The sequence below is a fragment of the Capricornis sumatraensis genome, chromosome 4 (genome assembly GCF_032405125.1).
Source record: "Capricornis sumatraensis isolate serow.1 chromosome 4, serow.2, whole genome shotgun sequence".
Lineage (NCBI taxonomy): Eukaryota > Metazoa > Chordata > Mammalia > Artiodactyla > Bovidae > Capricornis > Capricornis sumatraensis.
The window spans coordinates 67,422,948-67,450,619 of record NC_091072.1 but is presented as its reverse complement, the minus strand read 5'-3'; the positions used below and the strand labels follow the sequence as shown (position 1 = coordinate 67,450,619).

The 27,672-nt window shown below is 37.4% G+C and overlaps 1 protein-coding gene across 1 annotated transcript in view; it reads left to right on the top strand.

The window, feature by feature from the left end:
• The first annotated feature begins 7,578 nt into the window (after nucleotides 1-7,578).
• The window catches only part of EEA1 (early endosome antigen 1), an 86,211-nt gene continuing 66,117 nt past the window's right edge, over nucleotides 7,579-27,672 (top strand). Inside the window, exons 1-7 of the mRNA XM_068971410.1 lie at nucleotides 7,579-7,728; nucleotides 18,561-18,685; nucleotides 23,197-23,251; nucleotides 23,345-23,410; nucleotides 25,129-25,168; nucleotides 26,727-26,840; nucleotides 27,485-27,606. Of these exons, the coding sequence (XP_068827511.1) occupies nucleotides 7,579-7,728; nucleotides 18,561-18,685; nucleotides 23,197-23,251; nucleotides 23,345-23,410; nucleotides 25,129-25,168; nucleotides 26,727-26,840; nucleotides 27,485-27,606 (672 nt within the window). The remainder of the gene's footprint in view (nucleotides 7,729-18,560; nucleotides 18,686-23,196; nucleotides 23,252-23,344; nucleotides 23,411-25,128; nucleotides 25,169-26,726; nucleotides 26,841-27,484; nucleotides 27,607-27,672) is intronic.

Below are 27,672 nucleotides of genomic sequence, written 5' to 3'. Positions count from 1 at the left end.
ATTACAAAGATGAGTTATAAGACAAGTTTAAAGGCATTAGAGTTACAATGGAGATTAGAGCAAAGAGTAGTAGTGATCATTTTCAAGGCTGAAGTTTGAGAGCAAGCAGGAAAGGACTTAAGAGACAAATTTAATGGGAAGCTTGAGACAGACAGGAGTTAAGGATTAGTAGCATAGAAGCTATAAAGTGAGAAGTAGAAAGTCCTTCCAGTAGTCATTCCTAATAGCTTCTTGTATATTTTTCCACAAAGTTTTAGTGCATTTATACGTTAACGTTATGCAGTATGATCATACTCTTCTAAGAGTTGGATTTTTTTTTTCCAGTTAATATATTTTGGAGAGCTTTCAGTATCAGCACTTTCAGAACTGCCTCTTTTATTATTTATTTTTAATAAATACATTATATTTTATTATATGGCTTACTAAAGTTTAATCATTTCTCTGTTGAAGGACATTTAGTTTGTTTCCAGTTTTGCTGACACATAACACTGCAGTAGACATGCTTGTATATGTACATGCTTGAATACAAGATCATTCAATGAAATTGTCGACTAGGTAATTTCCTAGCGGTGAGTCAAAGAGTATATACAGTTTTGGATTTAGTTACACTTTCCCAGTGGCTGAGTGGTAAAAAAAAATTCTGCCTGCTGTGCAGCAGACATAGGCTTGATCCCTGGGTTGGAAAGACCCCTGGAGAAGTAAATGCAACCCACTCCAACCCACTCTGCCTGGGAAATCCCGTGGACAGAGGATGAGGTCTCAAAAGAGTTGGACATGACTTTATGACTAAACAGCAACACTCCCAACACAAGCAGTATTTGAGAGTGATGGTTTTCCAACACTCCACAAGAGTATTGTCAAAGAGAAAAAAAAAATCTTGATTTTTACCCAGATACCCTGAAAACTAGAGTAGCAGTTTAGTTCTAGTCTTTTGTTTAACTTCAGTTCAGTTCAGTTGCTCAGTCGTGTCCAACACTTTGCAACCCCGTGGACCACAGCACGCCAGGCCTCCCTGTCCTCCCAGAGTTTACTCAAACTTATCCCCATTGAGTCGGTGATGCCATCCAAACATCTCATCCTCTGATGTCCCCTTCTCCTTCTGCCTTTAAACTTTCCCAGCATCAGGGTCTTTTCAAGTGAGTCAGCTCTTTGCATCAGGTGGCCAAAGTATTGGAGTTTCAGCTTCAACATCAGTCCTTCCAGTGAACACTCAGGACTGGTTTCCTTTAGGATGGACTGATTGGATCTCCTTGCAGTCCAAGAGAATCTCAAGAGTTTTGTTTAACTTAGTTAAAAAAAGAATCTATGGAAAAGAGAATAATGTAAATCTTGGAGGAGTTATGTTAATTATTTCTAATGTATGAGAAGTATTGTGTAGTAAACTCGGGTGGATGCTTTTATTGTGTCCTTACTAGGAAATTTGATAAATACCTCAGTCTTATAGGGCTCTCATCCTCAAAAAGATTCCTTTTCTTTTGTGGAGACGATACAGCACTATATCTGTTGTATCTAATTGTATCTGTTGTGATGCTCTTTAGTTGTGAAGTGTGTCTGATTCTTCTCGACCTCATGAACTGTAACCCACCAGGCTCCTCTGTCCATGGGATTTTCATGCAAGAATACTGGAGTAGGTTGCCATGCCCCTTTCCAAATTCTATCTGTTGCTGCACAATAAACCATCTCCAAGCTTTGGCTTTAACCCAGCTGCTGGGGTCCAGCCCCGGTGGATCCAGGGAATTCGAAGCGGGGATGGCGTTGGCGAGGAAAAACTTGTTTATTTAATTAGAAATATAAAGAGATTAAGAGGAAATAGTATAGTAGGAAATTTTAGTGGAGAAAAGAGGCTGAATAACTTGGTTTACGTGGAAAGCCAATAAAGTTCCAGACAAGGAGCTTGCACCATCTACGTTAGGCCACCGGCGTCTGTTTGAATATCGGAGGGTGCCCCGCCTTGGGCTCTCTCTCTTACAGATCTTAGAAGCCGGGGCAAGTAAGTAAACATGGCAAGCCTCCACGCCCCAGATGGGAATTCAGCCTGAAATTAGAGTAAAGAGGAGACACGGGGGAAACCAGTCCTTCCAATGACTTGCCCAGCCACTATTGTCTAGAAAGGCCTTTTATACCTTTTTGATTGTACATAGAGATCAATGGGTAATACAAAATTATGCAGCGTTAGCAGCCCAGACTCTTATCAAACCCAGGCTTTTCTCTCCACATACCTAGTTGTATACACAAGTCTTAGGTGATTTACATCATCTTCCGGCCAAAAGGGCCAATTAATATTTTACAGCCTTTTTTCTCATAAGGGTTTGTCAACCAGAAGACTTATTTGTGGTGTTCTCAAAGTCTGGTGCCACTCTCAGAAAACACTAAATAAAGTTACATTCTTACATAGCAAAGATACAGCAATTTATAACAAGTAAGAGGAGTACAGTGATTTTTAACAAAAGATAAGTAATTAACTCAAAAGTCTAGTGTTGCTAACATCAAAAGTATTATATATCTTTTTCCATATCCCATTTACGTTGATTAACATCCTCCCAGGTGCCTAAAAGATAAAGAATATGGAGGCCTGGCAGCAATCATTGAGTCAACAGTGAAATCTGTCACCAGTATGATTTTTGGCTCTTTAGAAAAGGTTCTGTGTCTTTAAGATGTTTTTAAGCTTTGTGCCTCTCGCGGTTGGGGGGCTGCAAGCAATTCAGAAGCTGTAAGAGGTCGGGGGAACCTGTTAGGCAAGCTAGAGAGTTATCAGAGGGGGTTTTAAGCCGAGACATTCTTTTGCAGGAGACTGAAGCCCTGAATTAACTTTTTCCAGAGAGTGTCAGAAAAGTAGAAAAGTACGATACAATAAGGCAGGCATATTCTTATTTTTTTGGGGGGGGTACATGCTTGGGAAATACCAGGGGGAAAACCTGAGGCCTGATTCGCCTTGCCCGTTAAGGCCTCTGCCGCATGACCTTGTCACGGGTGGGATTCCTCACGCTGGCACGGCACCCAACACGTTTTATTTGCTCTATATTCTGTAGATCAACAGTTGGGGCTAGGTTAAGCAGAATGATCCTTCTGCTGGTCCCTCTTCAGTTCAGTTCAGTCGCTCAGTTGTGTCCGACTCCTTGCGACCCCATGAATTGCAGCACTCCAGGACTCCCAGTCCATCACCAACTCCCGGAGTTCACTCAGACTCATGTCCATCGAGTCAGTGATGCCATCCAGCCATCTCATCCTCTGTCATCCCGTTCTCCTCCTGCCTCCAATCCCTCCCAGCATCAGAGTCTTTTCCAATGAGTCAACTCTTCGCGTGAGGTGGCCAAATTACTGGAGTAATTTAGCATCATTCCTTCCAAAGAAATCCCAGGGCTGATCTCCTTTAGAATGGACTAGTTGCATCTGCTTGCAGTCCAAGGGACTCTCAAGAGTCTTCTCCAACACCACAGTTCAAAAGCATCAATTCTTCGGCGCTCAGCTTTCTTCACAGTCCAACTCTCACATCCATACATGACCACTGGAAAAACCATAGCCTTGACTAGACGGACCTTTGTTGGCAAAGTAATGTCTCTGCTTTTGAATATGCTGTCTAGGTTGGCCATAACTTTCCTTCCAAGGAGTAAGCGTCTTTTAATTTCATGGCTGCAGTCACCATCTGCAGTGATTTTGGAGCCCCCCAAAATAAAGTCTGATACAGTTTCTACGGTTTCCCCATCTATTTCCCATGAAATGATGGGACCAGATGCCATGATCTTCGTTTTCTGAATGTTCAGCTTTAAGCCAACTTTTTCACTCTCCTCTTTCACTTTCATCAAGAGGCTTTTTAGTTCCTTTTCACTTTCTGCCATAAGGGTGGTGTCATCTGCGTATTTGAGGTTATTGATATTTCTCCTGGCATTCTTGATTCCAGCTTGTGTTTCTTCCAGCCCAGTGTTTCTCATGATGTACTCTGCATAGGAGTTAAATAAGCAGGGTGACAATATACAGCCTTGATGTACTCCCTTTTCCTATTTGGAACCAGTTTGTTGCTCCATGTCCAGTTCTAACTGTTGCTTCCTGACCTGCATATAGGCTTCTCAAGAGGCAGGTCAGCTGGTCTGGTATTCCCATCTCTTACTAATACAGCTTTGATTGGGATGATACTCTAACATAGTCTGTGTCAGATTGCCAGTAGTATTCATTGGGTCACATGCATCCAAAGTTAGCCTGGGCTTATGTGGTGATAGAGGAGTTTCCAGCAACGAGTGAACAAATCCCACTGTGCACTCTACTTGTGCCTTATTTGCTAGACTACCATGAGGCAAGGCAAGTCTCATGGCCAGAGCCCGTATGGGAGAGGATTATGCATGAGAATTACAAGGGCATTAAAAAGTAGGTGTGACTTATTGACGGTCATTAACTGTAGTAGTTTACCACCACTTTCTTCTTCCTTGTATTATGAGTGTTACGGAAGTATCAATACGAAATATAATAGTTTAAAGGACAGAAAAATTTCTTATCTAAGGAAAAGTTTTATGATACCACAAGTTGGAAAGACTGATTTCATCAATAGTTGCAAACTTGATTTTCTAGATATTTATTTCTTCTACATATATTAGCTGATATTTTTCTGTAAAGAACTTTTCAGTTTAAACCCGGACTGTTTGGTTGCCAGGAACATCAGTGTATACTAGATGGTCAGGATACATGCTTAATTCTTTTTCTTTAATTATGAATTTTCAGAATAAGAGTTGATACTCTAATAGTGATCACTGAGTGTCTTTTTAGTTTGAACTCATGGGTTTTTTAATACGAATCCTCATGAACTCAATAATTTATATATATTTAGTGGGTTTCAGTTACTTGAAGCCATTGTGATTTTTTGATGTGCACCTTGTCCCAGCTTTACCTAGTGGAAGTGCATTTAAGTTGGCTTTGTCATTTTGACAGGACCCTGTTAAGTATTTGATAACTTACTTCCTTTATAGCACAACGTGTCCCAGATTCATCTAATAAGATTTCTCCTCCAGGCTGGACTCATCCATTTCTCTAGAGTCCTGGTTCCTTTTAATGGGAAATGCTATTTAAGTACCACTGTCTGGGCACTTAGGGTACTTATTGCTTCTGTGTTGTCATTGCTTTTAAGCATTGAAGATAAGAACTAGGATATACATGCATACGCAGAGAGATATTTAAAAAGCAAAAAAAGAGGAAAAAAAAAAAGGCAAAACAACATGAGGTCAAATTAAATATTATAAAATATTTCCCCTTCTTTGAGTTTATATTTTAAAATTTTATAGTGAATGTCTTGGCTCTTAACCTTGACATAATTATTTTTTTCTAAAATATATGTATAATAATTTTAATAATACTAGCATTGCTATTAATAAACTTACAGTTCTTTTTGTTATTGTACTATAGCTCACTAAGGCTATATAGTCAAAACACTGTTCTTAAAACACTTGAAATAGTTCTCTGTGTGACTATACCATTAGCTTGAGATTCAGTTAGTTTTAAAATTTAAAAATTGTGGTAACATAAAATTTAGCACTTTTATCATTTTAAAGTGTACTGTTTAGTGGAATTAAGTACATTCATATTGTTGTGCAACCATTACACCTATCTCCAGAATTGTTTTTATCATTCCCAAACTGAAACTCTCTACCATTATTCCCCCTACCGTAGTCTCTGGTAGTCATTATTTTACTTTCTGTCCCTATGAATTTGATTATTCTAGGTACTCATATTAGTAGAGTCATACATATTGGTCCTTTTATTTCTGGCTTATTTCATTTAGCCTAATGCTTCCTGCTAAAAGCTCAACATTCAGAAAACTAAGATCATGGCATCTAGCCCCATCACTTCATGGCAAATAGATGGGGAAACAGTGGAAACAGTGGCTGACTTTATTTTCTGGGGCTCCAAAATCACTGCAGATGGTGATTGCAGCCATGAAATTAAAAGACACTTACTCCTTGGAAGGAAAGTTATGACCAACCTAAATAGCATATTCAAAAGCAGAGATATTACTTAGTTCCTCTCTTCCCTAACCTTAACAGCCAATCACTAAGTTAATTCAATCACCTACACAAATTTTAATCTATCCTTTTTTCATCTTCTTTGTCATTAACTCAGTTCAGGATGTCATCATCTCTTTCCTGGACTATTAAAGAAACTTAATTTAACACCCTGTATCTCCACACCACATTTCTGATTTCCCAAAAGACCTCAAATGAGCCACCAGGGGAGACTTGGTAGCTTTAGAGTACAGTTTGAAACCAGGGAGCATGATACCTCCAGCTTTTTTCTTCTTTTTCAGGGTTATTTTGACTGTTGTATATTAGGTATATCAGTGGTCTCTCCTAGTCTAGAGGGAGTGGCCTTATTTAGGAGATGTCCTGTGGGTCTCAGAAGCACAGTCCTGCCTGGCCACCAGAGCCAGGTGCTTAAGGGGAGTCTCCTATGCATGCAGCTGGTGGGGCCACAGTTGCAGTGAGGGTGCTGGTGGGCGGAGCGGTTGCTTGGCCAGCTGTGAGACCCAGCTGAGGTGCAGTGTTCTCCCACTGGTGCCGATAGGCTGGGTGGAGGATTCCCGTATGGTGCCTGCCAGTGTTCGTGTAGCAAGGCAGCCTGAGATCACAAAAATGGCTCCTTCCAGTGACTCAGACCCTGTGGAGCGTGCCAGCTAGTTCCTTTCTCTATAGCAGGTGTTTCCAGGTGAGTAGGTGAGTCCCCTCACCTATGGTCCGTACACTTTTCTTTTTTCCATGTTAGTGGTTTTATTTACCTCTTCAGTTAGCTGTGGCTTTTTTTTCTTTTCCCTTTGAATCTGTGTGGTCCATGCACTTTTCAGTCTGGTGTTTTTGCCCTGGTTTTCAGGTCAAGTCAATCGGTATGCAAGTCCTTTCAGAGCAGGTTTTCTATTCCCTGTAGTCCTGTAGTTTTCCTGTCTTTTGCCTGATGTTTTAGGAGGTTTCCAGTTCCCTTAAGGTCACACCTAAGTATAATGAGTAATAATGTTGCAGGAGGAAAAAAGACCTTTAACCTTCCAAACTGTATCTTTGATGGTGGAATGTTAAATATTGGAGACAGACTGGTAATGGTTGGCATGGTAGTAGATAGGTGGGTGACTAGATAATGTGACCTGTGTTGCTCTTTTTAGCTCCTCTCAAATCATTGTAGTTCAGTTGATATAGTGGAGAGCAATGCAAGGGAAATTAGAATTACAGTGTTTTGGTTCTATTTCTTTCTGATTTTTATTAACAGTACAATTTTGAGAAGTCCCTTAGTTGCTTTGAATCTGTTTTCTCATCTATAGATAAAACATTTTCCCTGCATCTCTCAGAGATGTCATTATGATTAAATAAGATACTCTGTGAAAGTGAGGTGAAGATGATAAAGCACAATCAAAATAGAAGGTTTATAAAAGTAAACTTTTTATTAATTTAAAAAGACTAAACCTGAGAGAATGCAGACAGAGATACTGATACAGTATTAGGTTCAGTCTTGAATAAAGGAGAGCTTCTAGTGCAGTTTGTTGTTGTTATCGAGAGGACATCTCCTTTTCTGTGTAAGGCTAGCCTTGATTACTATTTAGTCATTATATAGCTTATGAGTATATTATTGACATTTCCTTTGATTTTCCCCCTCTTTCTGCTTGTGTTTCAGACTCCTGGGAGAGTTGGCTCTCAAGGTTCAGATTTAGATTCATCAGCAGCTCCTGTAAACACAGTGGATGTCAATCATGAAAGCTCTTCGGAGGTATGAGAAGATTAAGTATTATTTAAGGAAAAACAGCAAATGTTTGGAGTAACATTTGGTAATTTAAACTTTTGTAGCAAAAGATCTCATAAATCTTTCTTACGAATTGGGTCTACACTGTAGGTAGATAATAGTGCTTTGTTGTGAGACTGCAAAAGTGTATATTAAGACTAAAAAATAATATCAACAATTTATATTTAATGTTAAAGTCATCTCAACTTAATGTTAAGATTTAAAAATCTGTAAAGAATTACCAGTTAGTAAGTACTTATGTGTTTGTACTGTCGTGAACAGCTAAGCTAATGAAAAATTAGATAAGCTATGATACTTATACATTATATGTCTTCATTTATAATTTTTAAGAATGTTTATGTTTGATAGCTTCTTAAAAATTAATGGAGAAAGTCTAAAAAAATAACTCATTTTTTGAGAAGTCAGCCATAGAAGTTACTTTATTACTATCATTATTTTTAACGAATAATATACACTCATTATAGAAAAAGGTTAGATGAGAGAAGAACATAAAAACCATCCATAACTCTGCCCCTGAGAGACGAACACACTCACGTTTCTGATCTGACAGTTTTTGTCAGTTGCCTTTTTCTGGGCCCAGCTGTGCCACCTACCCAGCTCCCTGTTCCCTGCTCTTCCCCATCTCTTGGTTGGTGAGTCTTCTGTGTGTATGTTTCTGTGTATGTCTTTTTACCATTCATCTCTCTATTTTGTCTCTTTTTGCCCATCTGTCTTTCATGTATGTGTTTATTAACCATAAGATCTAACAAGACTGAGTGAGAAGAAAGGGATCAGTTGAACTGTATAAAGAGCAAGTTTGAGGAAAACATTCCAAACTGTGTTTTTGATAAGCTCAAAAAGCTCAGTTGTAACCCTGGAAACGAATTTAGTAATAATTGTTGACCCCATTCAGACCAGACACAAAAAGTCTGCAGTGGTAATGAGCAGTGCCTGGTGATGCCGCTGTATTTTCGTGTTAGTGTTCCTTTTCTACTGTGATAGTTGTACTCTCTTTCGTCCTCAAACCTTTCGTGTGTCTCAACTTCTTCCCGCCTTCTCTCAGTCTCCTTCTATCCCTCTGAGAGAAAAGGAATCATTAGAAGAATGTTCTCATTTTGTCACTAAAACTATGCCTTAGTCTCTATTCTCTTTATTTCGTCAGTATGTGGAAGACAGGTCTCTTCCTGTCAAATTTCAGTCCTTTCTCTTGTGCTTTGGATTCCATACTCTCTCACATTCTCAGCTTATCTCTTTTCCTACAACTTTGGTTTTTACCTGTGACATAAATTTTTCCCATCAACATACAAATACTGTTCTAGAGGTGGCTCTAACCTGGGACTCTGTTAAATTAAGTTCCGTACTTGAAATTTTTCATATTACCAACAAGTGTAAATTCCAGGTACTAACCTAATTGAGAGCTATTAGTGATTATGAATTCTCAGAGGTTATTTTTCCCATTTGCCCAGTGCTCAGGTGTTAACTGGTTAAGGTTTCAGTTGAAATCTCACCGTGTCTCTCAATTTCTCTTTTTCTTTTAATTTTTCCCTTTTACCCTGAGGTTGGCTTCCCACTTTGAACAAATTCTAGGTTTTAACATTGTGCCCTTAGCGACCATCTAAATGGAATTTGAAATACCATGGTCTCCAGGATTTTAAAGAAATAGTCGGAAACAAAACAGTGCCCTGGTTTGGTACTCACTTATATCATATTTCATATATTATTAGACATCATGATATATAAAATAGTATCTACATACAGGCTGTTATAACAACAGTACTGAGAGGCTTAAACAGTAAACATTTCTCACAATTCTGGAGGCTGGGATGTTCAAAGGTCTGGCAGATTCTAGGTCTGATGGGGTTTGCTTCCTGGATAAAGAAAGCCATCCTCACATGGTAGAAGGGGCAAGAGAACCCTCTGGGGTCTCTTTTATAAGGATACCTATTCCATTCATTAGGAGTCCACCCTCATGACTTAATCTCATCACATTGGAGGTTAAGATTTCAACATATGAATTTTTAGGGTATACAGACATTCAGTCTGTAATAGATATACATCATGGATAATACATAATGTAATGTGATATCTTATATCATTTGTCCTCATCAGGACAATTGTTTAGACTATTTCGTATATCACATTGCCAAAGCATATTCTCTGTTTACTCTTTGATCTCTTTCTAATCTGGCTTCCATCCTTAGTACCTACTGAAGGCACTTGGTAATGACCAGCAAATAACACATCAGATTCTGCTCAAGTGGCTAGAGAAGACTTTTCTTAGGGCTTTTTTAGTAAGTGTCCACTGAAGCGTTCAGGTTGCTGGCTTTGCCAGCACACAGTCCAGAATACATGAAGTGAAAAGAAAACCCAGAGTACTCACCACTGTCTCAATCCTTGGCTCCTGAGACCTTAACTGATCTGCCTTCTTCTCTTTACCTTTCAGCTTTTTATTTTTCTTGTGTTTTATATAATGCCTAGAGAGTTCAGCTGTACTTAGCAGGAAGAATAGAGAAATGTAGCTGTTTCATTTTGTCTGGAACTGAAAATCCAACCATTTTGAGAATTGGAGTATTTATCTTTATATTTTAATGAATTGTAAGAGTTCTTTATCCTTTTATCAATGTTTTGATTGCCTCCTACTCATTCCATTGGTGAGGGAAGGATTCCTGTTCATTCCTATGGGGATGGCTCAGCACATAATTAGACAAATGAGATCGGTGTAGATAGTTATATATGCTCACAGACCAGGGGAAGAGGACACTGCGTGCCATGCAGGGCCACATGGGAATTGCACTTGGGAACAAAATCAATAATCAGGGGCTGGGACAGGCAGGCATTCTGGTGTCAGGTGTATATACCATATGGTATCAGGGAGGTAAGGCCCCTCCACCCCATCCCATTCCTCCAGGAGATGTGATTGGCTTATTTGAGTAATTCCAGGGGCTGGCAGGGAGCTAAACCTGCTGCTTAGGGATAAACAGGCCTTGTGAAGAGAAGAAGCTGTTTGGATAGAGGACCTTATCTGTGGGAACAGAGTGGCGAGGGAATTTGCAGTTAGGGTATTTGAAGCCCTTCTAGTTTGACTAGTTGTCAAAGCAGTGTGTATTGGGCCTTAATTTTAGGCCTTACACCACAATCAGAAATATGTGATGTGTATATTTTTTTCTCAGTCTGTGGCTTGTTTTTCATTTTGTTAATGGTGTCTGTCAAAGAGAAATAGTTTTGTCAGCCTTTTCTTTTATGGCTTTTGCTTTTTGGGTACTACAGAATTTTTGGCCTACTTCAAGGTTGCAAAACTATCCTATGCTGGCTTCTGGTTAAAAAGAAATCAAGCTACTTGGAGATGTTGTATAAGACAGGGAATATAGTCAATATTTTATAATAACTATACATGGACTATAACTTTTAAAAATTGTGAATCACTATGTTGTAACCTATAACTTATAATATTATATATCAACTACACTTCATTTTAAAAAAGACTGAAAGATTAAAAAATCTTTTAGCTTGTACATTTCAGTCTTTGACTTATTTTAAATTAGTGTGTATGGTCCGAATTGTGGTTGAGCTTCATTTCTTCCATGTGGGTATGGAAACCACATTTTTCTATATCCTTGTTGTAGTAACCATTTGCTGAAAATGTTACTTTTTCCACTTGAATTGAATTTTCACTTTTGTGGGAAATCTGTTGACCTTATATGTGTGGTTATGTTATTTTCTCTGATCCAGGCATAATGAACTGATTTTGAGGTGTGCCAAGTTATTTCTTATCTTTGAACTTTTGTGTGTGCTAATCTCTATGCCTTACCTGGTCTTGCTTTTTCTTGGTTAACTTCTGATTATCCTTCAAGTCTCATTGCAGATAATTGCTTTTTCCTGTCAACTTTCCTTGACTCTGATGTGAGACAGATGCTGCTTCTATGTGCTTTTGTGGAAAAATATTGCCTATCCTTTTGGTGAAAGTGAAAGTGAAGTCTCAGTCGTGTCTGACTCTTCGTGATCGCATACACTGTAGCCTACCAGGCTCCTCTGTCCATGGGATTTTCCAGGCAAGAGTACTGGAGTGGATTGCCTTTTCCTTCTCCAGGGGCTTTTCCCAACCCAGGGCTCGAACCTGGGTTCTCCTGCATTGTAGACAGATGCTTTACCATCTGAGTCACCAGGAAAGTCCTCTACCCATCCTTTTGCTAATGACTGTTATTGTGAGATTCATTTGTCGAATATTTATTGAAGCCAGACACTGTTCTTGATGCTGGAGTATGGTGTGAGTGAAAAACCTTTATCCTGATGGAATTTAGATTCCACTGGGTGGAAACAGGCAAAACCTAAAACATACAGAGGGAGACAGTTGGTGTTACTGAGAAAAATAAAGCAAGGAAAAGGGAATAGAAAGTGTTTTGGGTGGATGCAATTTCAAATAGAATTGTCAGGGAAGACATCTCTGAGAAGGGGATAGCTCAGAAAGAACTGGATGAAGTGAGGAGATGAATCATGTGGCTTTCTGGAGCAAGCATGTTGCAGGCATGTGGAACAGGTTTTTGAGGTGAGGGCATGCCTGCCATGTTGAAAAACAGCCGAGAGGCTAGTGGCTCCAGCACAGTGAGTGGAGGGAGGTTGGGTTAGCGAGGTAATGAGGCCCACTTCATGTTAGGCCTTAGAGGCTTTTGTACAGACTTTAGTGTTTTACTCTTGCTGAAATAGAAGTCATTGGAAGGTTTGGATCAGGGAAATGACAAAAGTTACCTACATTTTCACAGGGGTAAGGATAGAAGCAGAGACTGTTGGAAGGCTTCTGCAGTGATCCATATACACTTTGAGGGTGGTTTGGATCAGGGCAGTAATGATGGAGAGAGATCCTCAGGTTCTCAATATATTTTGAAGAAATTGTGTTGGCCAAAAAGTTCATTCAGGTTTTCCATAAGAACTGAATGAGCTTTTTAGCCAATCCAATAGTTCTAATAGGATTTTCTGATTAGTGAGGTATGAAGTGTATTTTCTTTTGCAACTTTTTCAAGAAGTCTATAAGCTTATTAAGGATGAGGTCTTTGCTTTATTTTACCATTGTGTTCTCACTACCATAGCATAATGATGTAGTAACCACACCCAGTAAATACTTTTTGAATGAATGGTTGAATGACGATATTTGGAAACTTACAGTGAAGAAATAAGTAAAGTGTGGCAGGCAGCATAAAGATACTATGGTTAAAAAAACCCACATTGCATTGTTCTTTAAAAAAAAGGATTGTTCTGTAGTTTTAGTACCTGGGACGGTGATTTCCAGGAAGACATCCCTTTCATCAGTAAAAAGAAAAAAAAGTGAATTCATGTTACTTATTTTCATCCCCTGGCTGATCTCCTTTAAGGGTTGTCAACAAAAGGAACAATGATATTAGATAATAGCTATCATTCATTGAATGTTTTCTTTGTATCAGATGCTGTGATAAGGACTTAGCATATATTATCTTATTAATTCTCCTGAGATTTCCCATATGAAGTAGGTGTTATATTTATCTCATTTAATGGATGAGGAAATTGAAGGTCATATAAACTACTAAGAGTAGTAGCTTAGGATTCAAGGATTCAAGCCCAAAACTAGCTCTTAACTGTTAACCTGTCTTGTGTCTCACTTTGGAATCTTGTTTATAGTCTTTCTTCCTTGCTATGATCCTAAGTGACATTAAGGACTCAAGGAACATCTTAGCCTCTCAGTTCTTAATGTTATCAATGCCAGTGGTATTTATTACTTTTCTGGTTCCTCAAGGCCATGGCAGTGCCTCCAATTTTCTTATCAGAGAGAACAGTTTTATCTGGCATGTTGAAATCCTATCTCTGCATACCTTACATCAACTACCTGTCCTATCAAAAACTTTCTCATAGTCATACTTCTTAACTTCTTTGGTCTTGTTGATTATTTAAGATTTTTAATTTCTATTTTTTTCTTACAGTCTATTATCCTTTCTTGTCTTCATTTCATTTACTCTCTAACCATACATCTAACGACAGTTAATATTTGTTGAGCACTAAATCCCGTGGGTGGAGGAGCCTGGTGGGCTGCAGTCCATGGGGTCGCTGAGGGTCGGAGACAATGGAGTGACTTCACTTTCACTTTTCACTTTCATGCACTGGAGAAGGAAATGGCAACCCACTCCAGTGTTTTTGCCTGGAGAATCCCATGGATGGAAAAGCCTGGTAGGCTACAGTCCATGGGGTTGCGAAGAGTCGGACACGACTGAGCGACCTCGCTTTCACTTTTCATTTTCATGCATTGGAGAAGGAAATGGCAACCCACTCCAGTGTTCTTGCCTGGAGAATCCCAGGGACGGCGGAGCCTGGTGGGCTACCGTCTATGGGGTCTCACAGAGTTGGACACGATTGAAGTGACTTAGCAGTAGCAGCAGCAGTATAATTTCTCAGGCAAGGAATACACTGTAGAATACACTCTAGATGAATAGATGCTAATATTAGCTCCATTTTATAGGTGAGGAAACTGACATTTAGCAAAATAAAGTGATTTTTAAAAAGTCACATAGTCAGTATTGGTTGAGACTGAAACCCATATCTGGTTTTGACACCAAAATTCATGACATACTTTTGTAGCCTATTATCCTTCACCACTGTCTTCATTTAATTTACTTTCTCCCTGACGCTCTCAACTTCTTTATTCTCTTATCCTTTTACTGTTCCTCTCTGACAAAACCGCAAACCATAGATCAGTGTAACAGCCCATATTTTAAAAGACAGATATTGTTAGGTATGGGGAGTTTGGGAGAGTGTTTTAAAACAATTTTACTTAGCTCATAAAATTAGAAGAGGGGATCACCTGCTAGGAATTGTGGGTGTGGGCAAGAATGGGATCTTTAGCTTGTGGAATATGGTGAAGACTGAAAATTGCTTTCATTATAAGAACTTTTTGTTGAGAACATTATCTTACATAAAAATATTTGTTAAAACTGCCAATCATTTCTTGATCCAAAATAACAGCTAGCTTGCCAATACTAGCTCTCTCACATAAATAAGGACAAAGTATCATAAACAAAATGAATAATAAGATTGCAACAAAAGCAACTGTTTACTACAATAAAATTGACCCATGGGAATTTATAGCATTAAGGATGGAAACTAATTTCAGAGTCCTACTTTGGATAGCAGTCTTTCACCCTTTGTACAGTTACTACTTGAAGATTTCCCTTCCATATACTAAAAAGAGATATACTAATTATTTTCCTGGTTGTCTATTTTCATTGTCTCTGTTTTGTTTCATAAATAACTTTTTGTGTATATCGTCCTAAAAGTTGTTATTTCACAGGGTTTCATCTGTCCGTTATGTATGAAAAGATGTATAACTGCTATTGATTTGTCGGAGCATTACCAGAAAGTGCACGCTGAAAATGAGACAAGAGGACAGGAACTTCTTAATGACTCCAGTGTTACTGTGGGTCCTGAATATTTTGTTTTAGCAGCTTGGTTATGGGTTGCTCAAAACAGCTTTGTTTTTCCTTGCCTCGGTGTTGCTTAACTTTTTGTGCTTCATGGGAGTATGGATTGCTTTCATTATGCATGCTCTGAGAAGGTTCAATAAGGAAAAGATGCTCTTGGGGAGTTGGCTTGGCTGTTCTGACTGTTTGCAGCTGTCTTTCTGTGAATCCGTAAAATACATAAAAGTTTAAGCTTATTTTTGCATAAATTTTGCCATGAAATTTGAAATATAAAGTGAATGTTTTTTATTTCAACATTTGTAAGTTATGTCTTTATTATATAGTTAATGTTTTATTAATGAATGTATTAAAGTGCTTTCAGTTAAGATGCTTTACTCTTAAAGAAAAAGAGGACCTTGCATGTGAACTGTTACTGTCTTTACCTGATAAAATACACAGCATTATATACAGCAGATCCAGAATCTGGGTCTACCTCTGTTTCAGTCTCTTCCCCAGACCTGTTGGAAGTTACAGAATGGTACACACTTATCATTAATAGTGGCTCACTCAAATGTTTCCCTGTAGTGCGTGAGGCTGGTGCGAATCGAAGGCTGGGAGTGGGAGCCAGTGATGGGGAAGTGTTGCCCATTTTTAGGCTGGAAAAAGTTTTTCAGATGATCTTGATGTACTTCCTTTGAAAAGCATGACAGTGTTCTAAAAACAAAGAAACATAGCTTTTAAAAAATTTCTTTTACAAATCTTATAAAAGAAGGAAACTTTATTTACCATGAAAGATGATAAAAACAAGACTTTTTGCTATGAAGTAGTGATGTATAAGAAAATGATCTCACCAAACCTTCACTTAACATATTAATGGGGTACCTCTAATGTGCCAGGTATTTTGGTAGGTAAAGGAGATAAAAAGGTAAAGAAGATATGATCTCTATGCCAGAGAGTTTCTATTGTAGATATTTGCAAAAAGAGTGTAATGTATGATTCAGCTTGAGGGGAACCACAGGAAAACTTGAGGGGGGAGCAGCTGAGCCAGACGTTCTCTAGTGTGGTAGGAAAATGAGTACACGTAGGCAGACACCAGTTAAACTGCAGAAGCAAAGCGGCCAGAGAGGCATGGAGGATTCTTGGAATTCTGCCTAGTATTTTACCAGTTGTCTTTCTTCCAGAGCATATGGGTTAATTTTTCTTTATGGGTTAGCCAGAATCAGAAGTGACTGTTTACCTATGTGTCACTTAAAGAAGAACTTTCCTTTTAACTGAAAGAATACTTGATTCAGTAGGGTATCATAAATGTCAAGTTAAGCTAAGTTCTTTGCTACAGTAGATTTGAGAAAGGATTAGAGATAACTGAAACTAAGAGTAAGGAATTTAATGCTTTTAATCTTAAGTCAGCTGTGTGTGTGTGTGTGTGCATGAGGGAGAGAGACAGGGAGAGAGTTGGCGAGATGTTTGGAATGATTAAGGGAAATAAATATAGCTGGCTATTTTAGTTTTTTATTGTTGCTGTTTTACTGTTTGTAAGTTATCTAGCAACCTCAACTCCCATGAAGTTTAGAAAAAATAAATAGAGGAGTTTCTTAATATCCAGAATTAGTATCACAAAGTCCATGAACTAAAGATCATGTACTTTATTCACAGGACATCTTTTAGATACTCATTCTGAGTTTATTTTATGTACTTTAAAGTGAGTGATGTGGTTTTAATAAACTTTTCCCCCTTAATCTAGCCTTCCCATCCATGTCAGGCTAGGATTACTAGTCTGGCTTTGTGAGCAGAACATACCTTTGTTTTCCAAATACAGCATGGCTGTTTTATACCTCTTCTGTACCTTTGTTCATGCTTCTCTATTTGCCTTTATTTTCTGACAAGTAAATTCCTGTTTAGATCTATTTCTAGTGACTCATACAGACATATGTCAACATATACACATACACACATACGTATGTGTGTCTGTGGATTTTTGGGGCAGTATTAACTGCTTAATAGGCGGATTTGGATACTTATCTTGTATTCCTATAGTTCTTTATATATACTTCTGTTACACCATTGCCTGATAATGTCATCCTTACTGAGCCTTGAGTCTGCCATATAATGTGAGTAAGTGATGTGAGGGTATGTTATTTGTACAGCACCCACAAAGGAGCAGAAGTAATATGTTTATTTTTAGTTCCTGTGTGTCCGGAATATTTATTACTTAGCTCAGTCTATCCCTTGGAAGGTTTTATAATCTGCAAGCTGTTAAGCTTTTCTGTTTGTTTTTTTTCCTGCCAAGTTATGCCCTGCCAGGTTCATTTGTATTTCATTAAATAGATACACAGAGTAGAAAGTATATGGTTATGTTCAAAGTACTGTACTAGTCACTAGGAAAACATAGATTAGCTTTGTTGTGTTATATTATTTGTTGTTGTTGTTTAGTCTCTTAAGTCGTGTCCCACTGTTTTGCAACCCCATGGTTTGTAGCCTGCTGGGCTCCTCTGTCCATAGGATTTCCTCGGCAAGAATTCTGGAGTGAGTTGCCATTTCCTTCTCCAGAGGGATCTTCCTGACACAGGGGTCAAAGCCGTGTCTCCTGCATTAGCATTCAGATTCTTTATCATTGAGCCAGTCACGTGAGAAGCCTGATGGTAATGCTGGAGGAAAAAAAGCAATATATGCAGAGGTGTGAAAGTGTGAGACACCATGGTGTGTGCAGGGAAACATAGGTACTTTAGTATAGCTGAAGCATGTTGTATAGAGTAAAAGTGTCCTGAGATTACACTGGATGGGTCACTGGGGACTACAAATGCAGGACCTTGTATGCCATAACCATATAATAAGTTTTTAAGATTTTATAGGACTGTTTATTAACATGAAGCTTTTTTAGTGTTAATTAGGGTTAGTAAGGGATTTACTGATTAGAATACTTCTCAACCGTTGCACATACTCTGTGGTAATTACAGGTAATTTATATTACCTTTTTTCCTCAATGATCAGAATGCTTCATGTTCTTAGTTTTTTGCTTATCACTCCTGTGCAGTAGATTGTAGCAGATATTGTTTTACTCTGGGGGATATTTAGAGAGATGGAGGATCTGATGGCATGTTGTCTTCTCAGCTAGACTTCTAGATTAGAACTAACTTCTCAGATTAGAATTCTGTACTATAGCCATTAATTTATTCAACCGAAAAGATGGTTATAAGGGTCTTAAAAAATATTTTGTAAGTTGCAACCAGGATAGGCAGTGATGTGTCCTTGTACAATACCAGAATTTAGGCTTTGCACTGTAAATTACAATTTACTTAATGGCATTATTGGTATGAATGTTACATTTGACTATTTTTCATAACATAGGAATGGTTATTTTGCAATACAAAATACTGTTTTGAAACCTTTTTCTACCTCTTTGTGTAGGGTTTCATATGTCCACAGTGTATGAAATCTCTTGGATCTGCTGATGAACTTTTCAAACACTATGAGGCAGTCCATGATGCTGGTAATGACTCAAGTCACGGAGGAGAAGCTTTGGCTCTGAAGCGGTACAGTATAATAGCTTTGAAGTGTAATGTAACAAATGAATGCACGTGATATCACTCTTTAATCATGAATACTTAGTTCTTGAAGAGTACTGTATATTTTTTAATTTAAATCTACCTTCATTTAGCATAGTTTTGATCTTTTATTGTTATAATTTATTCAATCCTTGATCAATAACCAGCTATACCAACATCTATAGCATGTTTCAGAGGTTATATTTTTAATAAAGATTGTGATTTTTTTAAAAGGTTAGAGTATATTTAGCATATTCTGCTTATTGAAGAATGATATGCTTTCTTTAAAAATTTGTCTTTTGTATTCACCAACATAACAGCAAACAAAACATATTCTGCCTCTTAGCAATTTTACCTGACCATTTTAACAAGTAAACTAAAATATAATTACTTAGAATAGGATTCAACAGTTAACTTTGCTTTTCTTCTATTGGTGAGAACTTTTGTCTTAATTCCCACTAAGGAAGAAAGCTTGATTTTATTCTGTTGCTATTCTGTTGCTGATTTGTTGCTAAGTTGTGTCCTGACTTTGCCAGTACATGGACTGCAGCATTCTAGGCTTTCCTATCCTTCAGTTCAGTTCAGTTCAGTCGCTCAGTCGTGTCCGACTCTTTGCGACCCCATGAATCGCAGCACGCCATGTCCCCCTGTCCATCACCAATTCCCGGAGTTCACTCAGACTCACGTCCATCGAGTCCGTGATGCCATCCAGCCATCTCATCCTCAGCCGTCCCCTTCTCCTCCTGCTCCCAATCCCTCCCAGCATCAGTCTTTTCCAATGAATCAACTCTTCTCATGAGGTGGCCAAAGTACTGGAGTTTCAGCTTTAGCATCAGTCCTTCCAAAGAAATCCCAGGGCTGATCTCCTTCAGAATGGACTGGTTGGATCTCCTTGCAGTCCAAGGGACTCTCAAGAGTCTTCTCCAACACCACAGTTCAAAAGCATCAATTCTTTGGCACTCAGCCTTCTTCACTGTCCACCTCTCACATCCATACATGACTACTGGAAAAACCATCGCCTTGACTAGACGGACCTCACTATCTCCCAGATTCTCATGTCTATTGAGTTGGTGATGCTATCTAACCATCTCATCCTCTGCCTTCAATCCTCCTGCCCTGTCTTTCCTAGCATCAGGGTCTTTTCCAGTGAGTTGGCTCTTTGTTGCATCAGGTGGCCAAAGTATTGGAGCTTTAGCATCAGTCCTTCTAATGAGTATTCAGGTTTGATTTCTTTAGAATTGACTGGTTGGATCTCCTTGCAGTCCAAGGGACTCTCAAGAGTCATCTCCAGCACTATAATTAGAAAGCATCAATTCTTCAGCTTTCAGCCCTCTTTATGGTCCAACTCTCATATCTGTACGTGACTACTGGAAAAACCATAGCTTTGTCTATATGGACCTTTGTTGGCAAAGTGATGTCTCTGCTTTTAAATATGCTGTCTAGGTTTGTCATGGTTTTGCTTCCAAGGAGCAAGTGTCTTTTAATTTCATGGCTGCAGTTACTGTCCATAGTGATTTGGAGCCCGCGAAAATAAAATGTGTCAGTGTTTCCACTTTTTCCCCATCTATTTGTCATAAAGTGATGGGACCAGATACCGTGATCTTTGTTTTTTGAATGTTCAGTTTTAAGCCATCCTTTTCACTCTCCTCTTTTGCCCTCATTAAGAGGCTCTTTAGTTTCTCTTCTCTTTCTTCCATTAGGGTGGTGTCATCTGCATATCTGAGGTTGTTGATGTTTCTCCTGGCAATCTTGATTCCAGCTTGTGTTGATCCTGCCTGGCATTATACATGATGTACTCTGCATATAAGTCAAGTAAGCAGGGTGACAGTGTACAACCTTGACATACTCTTTTCCCAGTTTTGAACCAGTCCCTTTTCCCATGTCTGGTTCTAACTGTTGCTTCATGACCTGCATACAGGTTTCTCAGCAGGTGGGTAAGGTGATCTGGTATTCCCATCTCCTTAAGAATTTTCCAGTTTATTGTGATTCGCACAAAGACTTTAGCATCGTCAGTGAGGCAGATGTTTTTCTGAAATTCTCTTGCTTTCTCATGATCCAGTGAATGTTGGCAATATGAACTCTGATTCCTCTGCCTTATCTGAATCCAGCTTGTACATCTGGAAGTTCTTGGTTCACATGCTTTTGAAGCCTAGCTTGGAGAATTTTGAGCATTTCTTTGCTGACATGTGAAATGAGTGCAATTGACCAATAGTTTGAACAATCTTTGGCATTGCCCTTCTTTTCGATTGGAGTGATAACTGACCTTTTCCAGTCCTGTGGCCACTGCTGAGTTTTCCAAATTTGCTGGCGTATTGAGTACAGTGCTTCAACATGATCAGCTTTTAGGATTTAAAATAACTCAGCTGGAATTCCATCACCTCCACTAGTTTTGTTTATAGTAATGCTTCCTAAGGCCCAGTTTACTTCATACTCCAGGGTATCTGGCTCTAGGTGAGTGATCACACCATCATGGTTATCTGGGTCAATAAGACCTTTTTTGTATGGAATTATACAGAAAGATAGTCTCTGCATATATAATATGCTTATATCTGTGTACATATAGAGAAATGTATAAATGTATATAATTACATAAAAGAGCAGTTCTCCACTATCCTATACCTTTTGTTTCTGTATCTATGGATTGTTTCTTATCATTGAAGATAGTTATCTTACTCTTTTTAATAACCACATGGAATTTTACCATTCTCCTGTTGACAAGCATTCAGGCTATTTCCAGTGTTTTGTACATATAAATGTGGTGGTGGTATATGTCTTTGTGGACATATTGTTTGCATGTGTTGAAATATATCTGGAAGATATATTTCCAGAAATGGGATTTCTGGATAAAGTTTCCCTTTAAAATTTTGATAGATGCTTCCTAATTTTCTTTTGTCAATATCCTAGACTGTTCAATCTGTTAAATGTTTCAGAAGGTTTTCTTTGCTAGACAGGTTACTTTCAAAAATTTATTAAGTGGCACTTTTTGAAAGATTAATTGGAGTAACTGAGTGTACCCAATTAGAAGTTGAATTAAAATTATCTTCCTTGCAATTTCATTCAATTAATATGAGCCATTCCTATATATTGTTATTCATTTGTCTCTTCATTGTTTTGTTTTGTGCATGGAGTTGGAATATTAATAAAGAGTAGGGAAAACTTAAAACCTATACACACATTTTTATACACATAGTAAGACCAAGGTTTCTCCAGTTAGCCTGTGGTTTCTCTGAATCAGATAAGTTCATAGGACCACATGAGGGGGGAGAGGGAACGATGGGAACACACACACAAAACAGAGAAATGAAAGCTAATCAAAGTGTCATAAAAAGGCAAATTTTAAGAGACAAGAAATAAGCAGGAATATATTATCTAGTTTTACTTTTGTATTCAGAGATTAAAGATGACCCCTTAAAGTTTATCTCCATCATGAAGTGCTTCTTCTAGGTAGAAGTGATCACTATCTTTATGCTTCTGTTTTTGTTTCTACTGTAGAACCAATGGCCTGTTACTCTTTATGTGTTTTCTTCCCCCATTAAACTGAATGACTTGAGAGTCTGGCATAGACAAGTTCTGTTGAATAATGAATTCTTTATGTATGAATGGCTTTGAAAGGTAGAGGTTCCTTTTCTACTGTTAACCATGTTTCACAGATGAAGCTGACTTTGTTTCTTGACTCTATCTTCACTCCCATCCTAGAGAATAATTTTCCTACCAGTATGTCCCATTATGTTTTACTTTCTGATGTGCTTGTGCTGGTGTGGACTTGGTCTTCTGCTTCAGTAGAGCTGATCCTGTTCTTTTCCTTCTGTACTGGAATCAGTGCGCATGAATATTCCCAGTCAGCTCATTTCAGTCTTCTACCGTGGCAGTCATTGGAGTGGCATGGAGCAAGGGGAGTCCCTTTTTCTGCTGTTTATAATCCAAGAGGATAAGATATGTTCTTCCTATCTAGAAGAATAATTGCAAATGTGTTTTCTCATGGCATGTCTTCTGCATAAGGGCTTCGAGTTGTCTGCTCAACCATTGTTTGTCAGACTATTAGATGAGGGGAACAGAGGTGAGGTTTTGACAGGAAAGAGCATTTCAGACTCAGGAAACAGCAAGGAGCCAGCATTGCTACAGCCAAGTGAATGAGGGTGAGAATGGTAAGGTAGGGATTAGATTGTGCCAATTTTTATAGTCCTTGTTTGAGTTTAGATTTTATACTAACTGCAGTAGGAAGCTGTTGATGCTTATTGCTGGTAACTTAATGAGAGACCTTTTGCTTTTGTCTCAGTACTTGACAGTCAGTTTTACTGTTTCCATGATAAGAGCGTTCTTCCATTGACAGACAGTATGCTTAGGGATAAAATTATTTCCCCAAGGACTGTATATATGCCACTATATATAAAATCTATAGAATTTTTTTAAGAATTGGGAAAACTAGAATACTAATATATATTCACGAGCCATGATTTGTTAAAGCAATTAACCATTAATTTTTTCCAATTTATGTTTAGAGATGATATAACACTACTCAGACAAGAGGTCCAAGACCTACAGGCTTCACTTAAGGTAAAATAAAAATGATTATACTTGTTTATTTTCAGTGTATCAGATAAATAAAACCTTTTAAAATTTTCTGATTAAAACCTGTTCTTTCCTTAGGAAGAAAAATGGTACTCAGAAGAATTAAAGAAAGAATTAGAAAAATTCCAGGGGCTGCAGCAACAAGTAATTGCTTTTAAATACTTAAAATGTGTTAATAGATGTTCATTTTCATTGTTTTAAATTAAGTATAATACTTTTTTATAAACAAGTGGCATGATATGAATAGCTTCCTAATTGTTTCTCTGTGCTTGTTAGCCTACATATGTATCCTTTGAAATTCTAATGAATACAAACCAATATAACCAATATATGGAAAGCTCAGATATAACTCCTTAAAAGTGCTCCATTAAGAATCATTTACGTATGGGACTTCCCTGAAGTGATTAAAAACTCTTCGGAGATTAAAAACTCTGCGGTTCCACTGTAGAGGGCGCAGGTTAGACTTGTGATCAGGGAACTAAGATCCCACATGCTCCAGTGCGGCCAAAAGGATCATTTACCTATGGATTTTTTTTTTTTTTTTCAACACCAGGCCACATTATTCTTATTTTCTGACAGTATATGTAAGTGGTTAAAAAATATAGGTTCAAACAATCGTGAAGCACTTCAAAGCACTTGTGTTTGTGACAAATTGGAAATCACTAAAATGTCTATTAGTAGGGAAAGAACTATTACTAACTGCTTATAGTTTATATTAGTGGTGATTGTTTGAAAGCATGGAAAAACTGTTGTATTCATGTTAGATTTTAAAAAGCAAATATTGTGTCTTTGTACACAGATGCATACCTACCATACAACTTTAACTTCATAAAAATTATACAGAAAAGAACAAGAAAATCACTGTAGTAGCCAAAGTGGTTATTTTGAGTGATTTCATTTGATATCTCAGATTCATTATATATAATATTCTTTAATGTATTTTCTAAAAAATTTTTTAACAAATTATGATTTTTATACTTGTTATTTTGACTTTTATATGAATATACATAAAAAATCATAGAATGATGATTTTACCAAATATATATATAGTTTTCATTTCTGTGAATAAAAATGACATCCTTTAGCAATAGCTTTAATACTTTTATAAAATAATTAGTGATCCCTCTGCACATTATCTCAGCACATTAAGGTAGCACGTGACATCTTAGCACATGACTCCCAGTTGTTTTCGCCTTTTTGTGTTTTTCCCAAAAGTTGTCATTTGGACTAGAAAAGAAAAATAAATGGATAACAAGATATCAGTTTTATTACTACTCAGCTTCTGTAATTGAGGATGCATTAAAGAGGGTTTTAGTAATCTAAAATACTTAGAGTTCACTTACTCATGTTTTAGGTAGATGCCATTAACAGTCAAACGTGTGCTCTATTAATGTTATTTTCTGTACTTGAAAACACAGGAAATTGTTTACTACATTTGAGATGACTATTTTAACTTTATAATAGGGACTTCCCAGATGGCACCAGTGGTAAAGGATATGCAGGATACATAAGAGATGTAGGTTGGTGAGACCCAGTAAGAGGGCATGGCAACCCATTCCATTATATTAACTTATGTTATTACTGAATTTATGGAATTTAAGATGCCATCTTGGCAAAGTTCATGAAAATTTAATATGTGAACAGATTCTTAGAGGCAGCGAGCTACAGTTAAATCATTATGCCAGACAGCCTAGTGGTATCTTAGAGATCTATAGGATGTGAGCAGGCCAAGATTTGATTCATAGAAATCTTGCCACTTACCTGGCAGAATCTATTTCAGAGATTGTTTTTCATGTTGACAATTGTAATAATATAGTCTTTTCCTTTTAATACGTTTGTTTATGTTTTTTGTTTTCATTGAGGAGTCCAAACCTGATGGATTAGTGGCTGATTCATCAGCAGGTAACTTAAAGCTTTTATTTTTTCATTTTCCTGCTTTCTTATCCCTTTTTTTTTACTTTTTTCTTTTCCTCTGATGCCTGCTACATGGATTTTGTTTTATGGTTTTACTTCATGGCACTGAAACAGTGAAGTTAACAGTCATATTCTAGGTTGAGAGTGTTTATTACCTGTGAATTTTATAATTTAATCAGTTATTGAAATCTTAATCTTATTATAGTTCATTATATTCTGAAGTTACACACTTTTGAAATAATACATTAATATGGTGGTTAATGAAAGTTTAGATCTATATTAAATAGTGGTGTACTTTGTTTCCTCTTGAAATTAAAAAATGAGATTAGCATCTTTGTAATCTGGTCCCATCACTTCGTGGGAAATAGATGGGGAAACAGTGGAAACAGTGTCAGACTTTATTTTGGGGGGCTCCAAAATCACTGCAGATGGTGACTGCAGCCATGAAATTAAAAGACGCTTACTCCTTGGAAGGAAAGTTACGACCAACCTAGACAGCATATTGAAAAGCAGAGACATTCCTTTGCCAACAAAGGTCCATCTAGTCAAGGCTATGGTTTTTCCAGTGGTCATGTATGGATGTGAGAGTTGCACTGTGAAGAAAGCTGAGTGCTGAAGAATTGATGTGTTTGAACCATGGTGTTGGAGAAGACTTTTGAGAGTCCCTTGGACTGCAAGGAGATGCAACCAGTCCATTCTGAAGGAGATCAGCCCTGGGATTTCTTTGGAAGGAATGATGCTAAAGCTGAAACCCCAATACTTTGGCCACCTTATGAGAAGAGTTGACTCATTGGAAAAGACTCTGATGCTGGGAGGAACTGGAGGCAGGAGGAAAAGGGGACGACAGAGGATGAGATGGTTGGATGGCATCACCGACTCGATGGACGTGAGTTTGAGTGAACTCCGGGAGTTGGTGATGGACAGGGAGGCCTGGAGTGCTGCAATTCATGGGGTCGCAAAGAGTCAGACACGACTGAGAGACTGAAGTGAACTGAACTGAATGGACTTTAACTGGAGGAATGCTCAATGAATAATAAAAATTATATTTTGAGATTAGCTGTTATATTTAATGTCTCTTTGAAGTTTCTTTATGAGAATGAAGTAGTAAGAATTGACTGCATATTTTAATTGATTATTTTATTTAAGACCTTGATTATTCTTAAAACATTTCTAATTTCAAAACATTTCATCAGAGGCACAAAATATATTGTTTTTTTGGTCAGTTGACAGATACAGGAAAATAACTGTGAAATGTGAAATTAGAATAATCTTTAAACAAATATTTATAACTATTTTAGCTATGACTGCAAAATATTCCTTTCATTTGTTTTACATGTACGTTAACTTTGATTTGGGTCTTAAATGTGTTGGCTGTGATTAATTTTTTCTTTTTTTGAGATATGATTAATTCTTAAAATGTGAAGATACTCTACTTGTAATTGGCTAGTAGATCATGTTGATTGTCTTTAACTACTACAGTGATTATAAGTAATAACAGTTTAGGAAATGTAATTCACATTGTATTTGAATAACTACTTTTCTGTAGAACTACAGTCTTTGGAACAACAATTAGAAGAAGCCCATACAGAAAATTTTAATATTAAGCAAATGAAAGATTTGTTTGAACAGAAAGCAGCCCAACTTGCCACTGAAATTGCAGGTAAATTAAATCAGGATTATTCTTATCCAATAAGTCAGTCTCTTTACCTTCTTGCCATTGTATATTCTATAGAGAAACAGTGTATTTTAGTGTGATAAAGCATTTGTTACAGACTGTCGTGGTGATTGCTGGCATTTAATGATAACAGAGTTGCTGTGTAAGTTATTTTATTTGTTCTCCCACCTCCTCCCTTTGAAGAACTGATTTTCACTGTAAAATTCTTCTTGAATTTTAGAGAAGTTGAATTTTCTTTTGAGGTATGGTTAAAGATTGACAAGTAACATTTTGAAGAAGTTAAGTAATGTGGTATAGATTTAACACTTGGTTATGCTAGCAATTGCATGTAATTTTTTTCAACTACATACATGCTTTTAGGTAAAATTTAGGCAAACGTATTATATGTGATTGAGTATACATTAAAATGCTAATGTAGTAATCGAGTGGATTTTATGTAGACATTTGATCATTTAAGTTTATCATTGAATATCATCAGAAGTATAATTTTATTGTGTACATTTATGCTTATCAAAGGAATGTGAATTTGAATTAGAGTGGTATTTAATTAGGCACTGGATATACAAGAATGTGTAACTTATCTTCTCTTGAGTTAATGTCATGTCATCTATGTAACTGTTCTTAATTAGATATAAAGTCAAAATATGATGAAGAAAGGAGTCTTAGAGAAGCTGCTGAACAGCAAGTGACACATCTAACAGAAGAATTAAACAAAGAAGCAGGTGTGATTCAAGATCTAAAGACTGAACTGGTAAAGTAGAAACCATTTATTAGAGTGTACCTTAGTTGAAATTGATAAATGAAATACATATGCTGA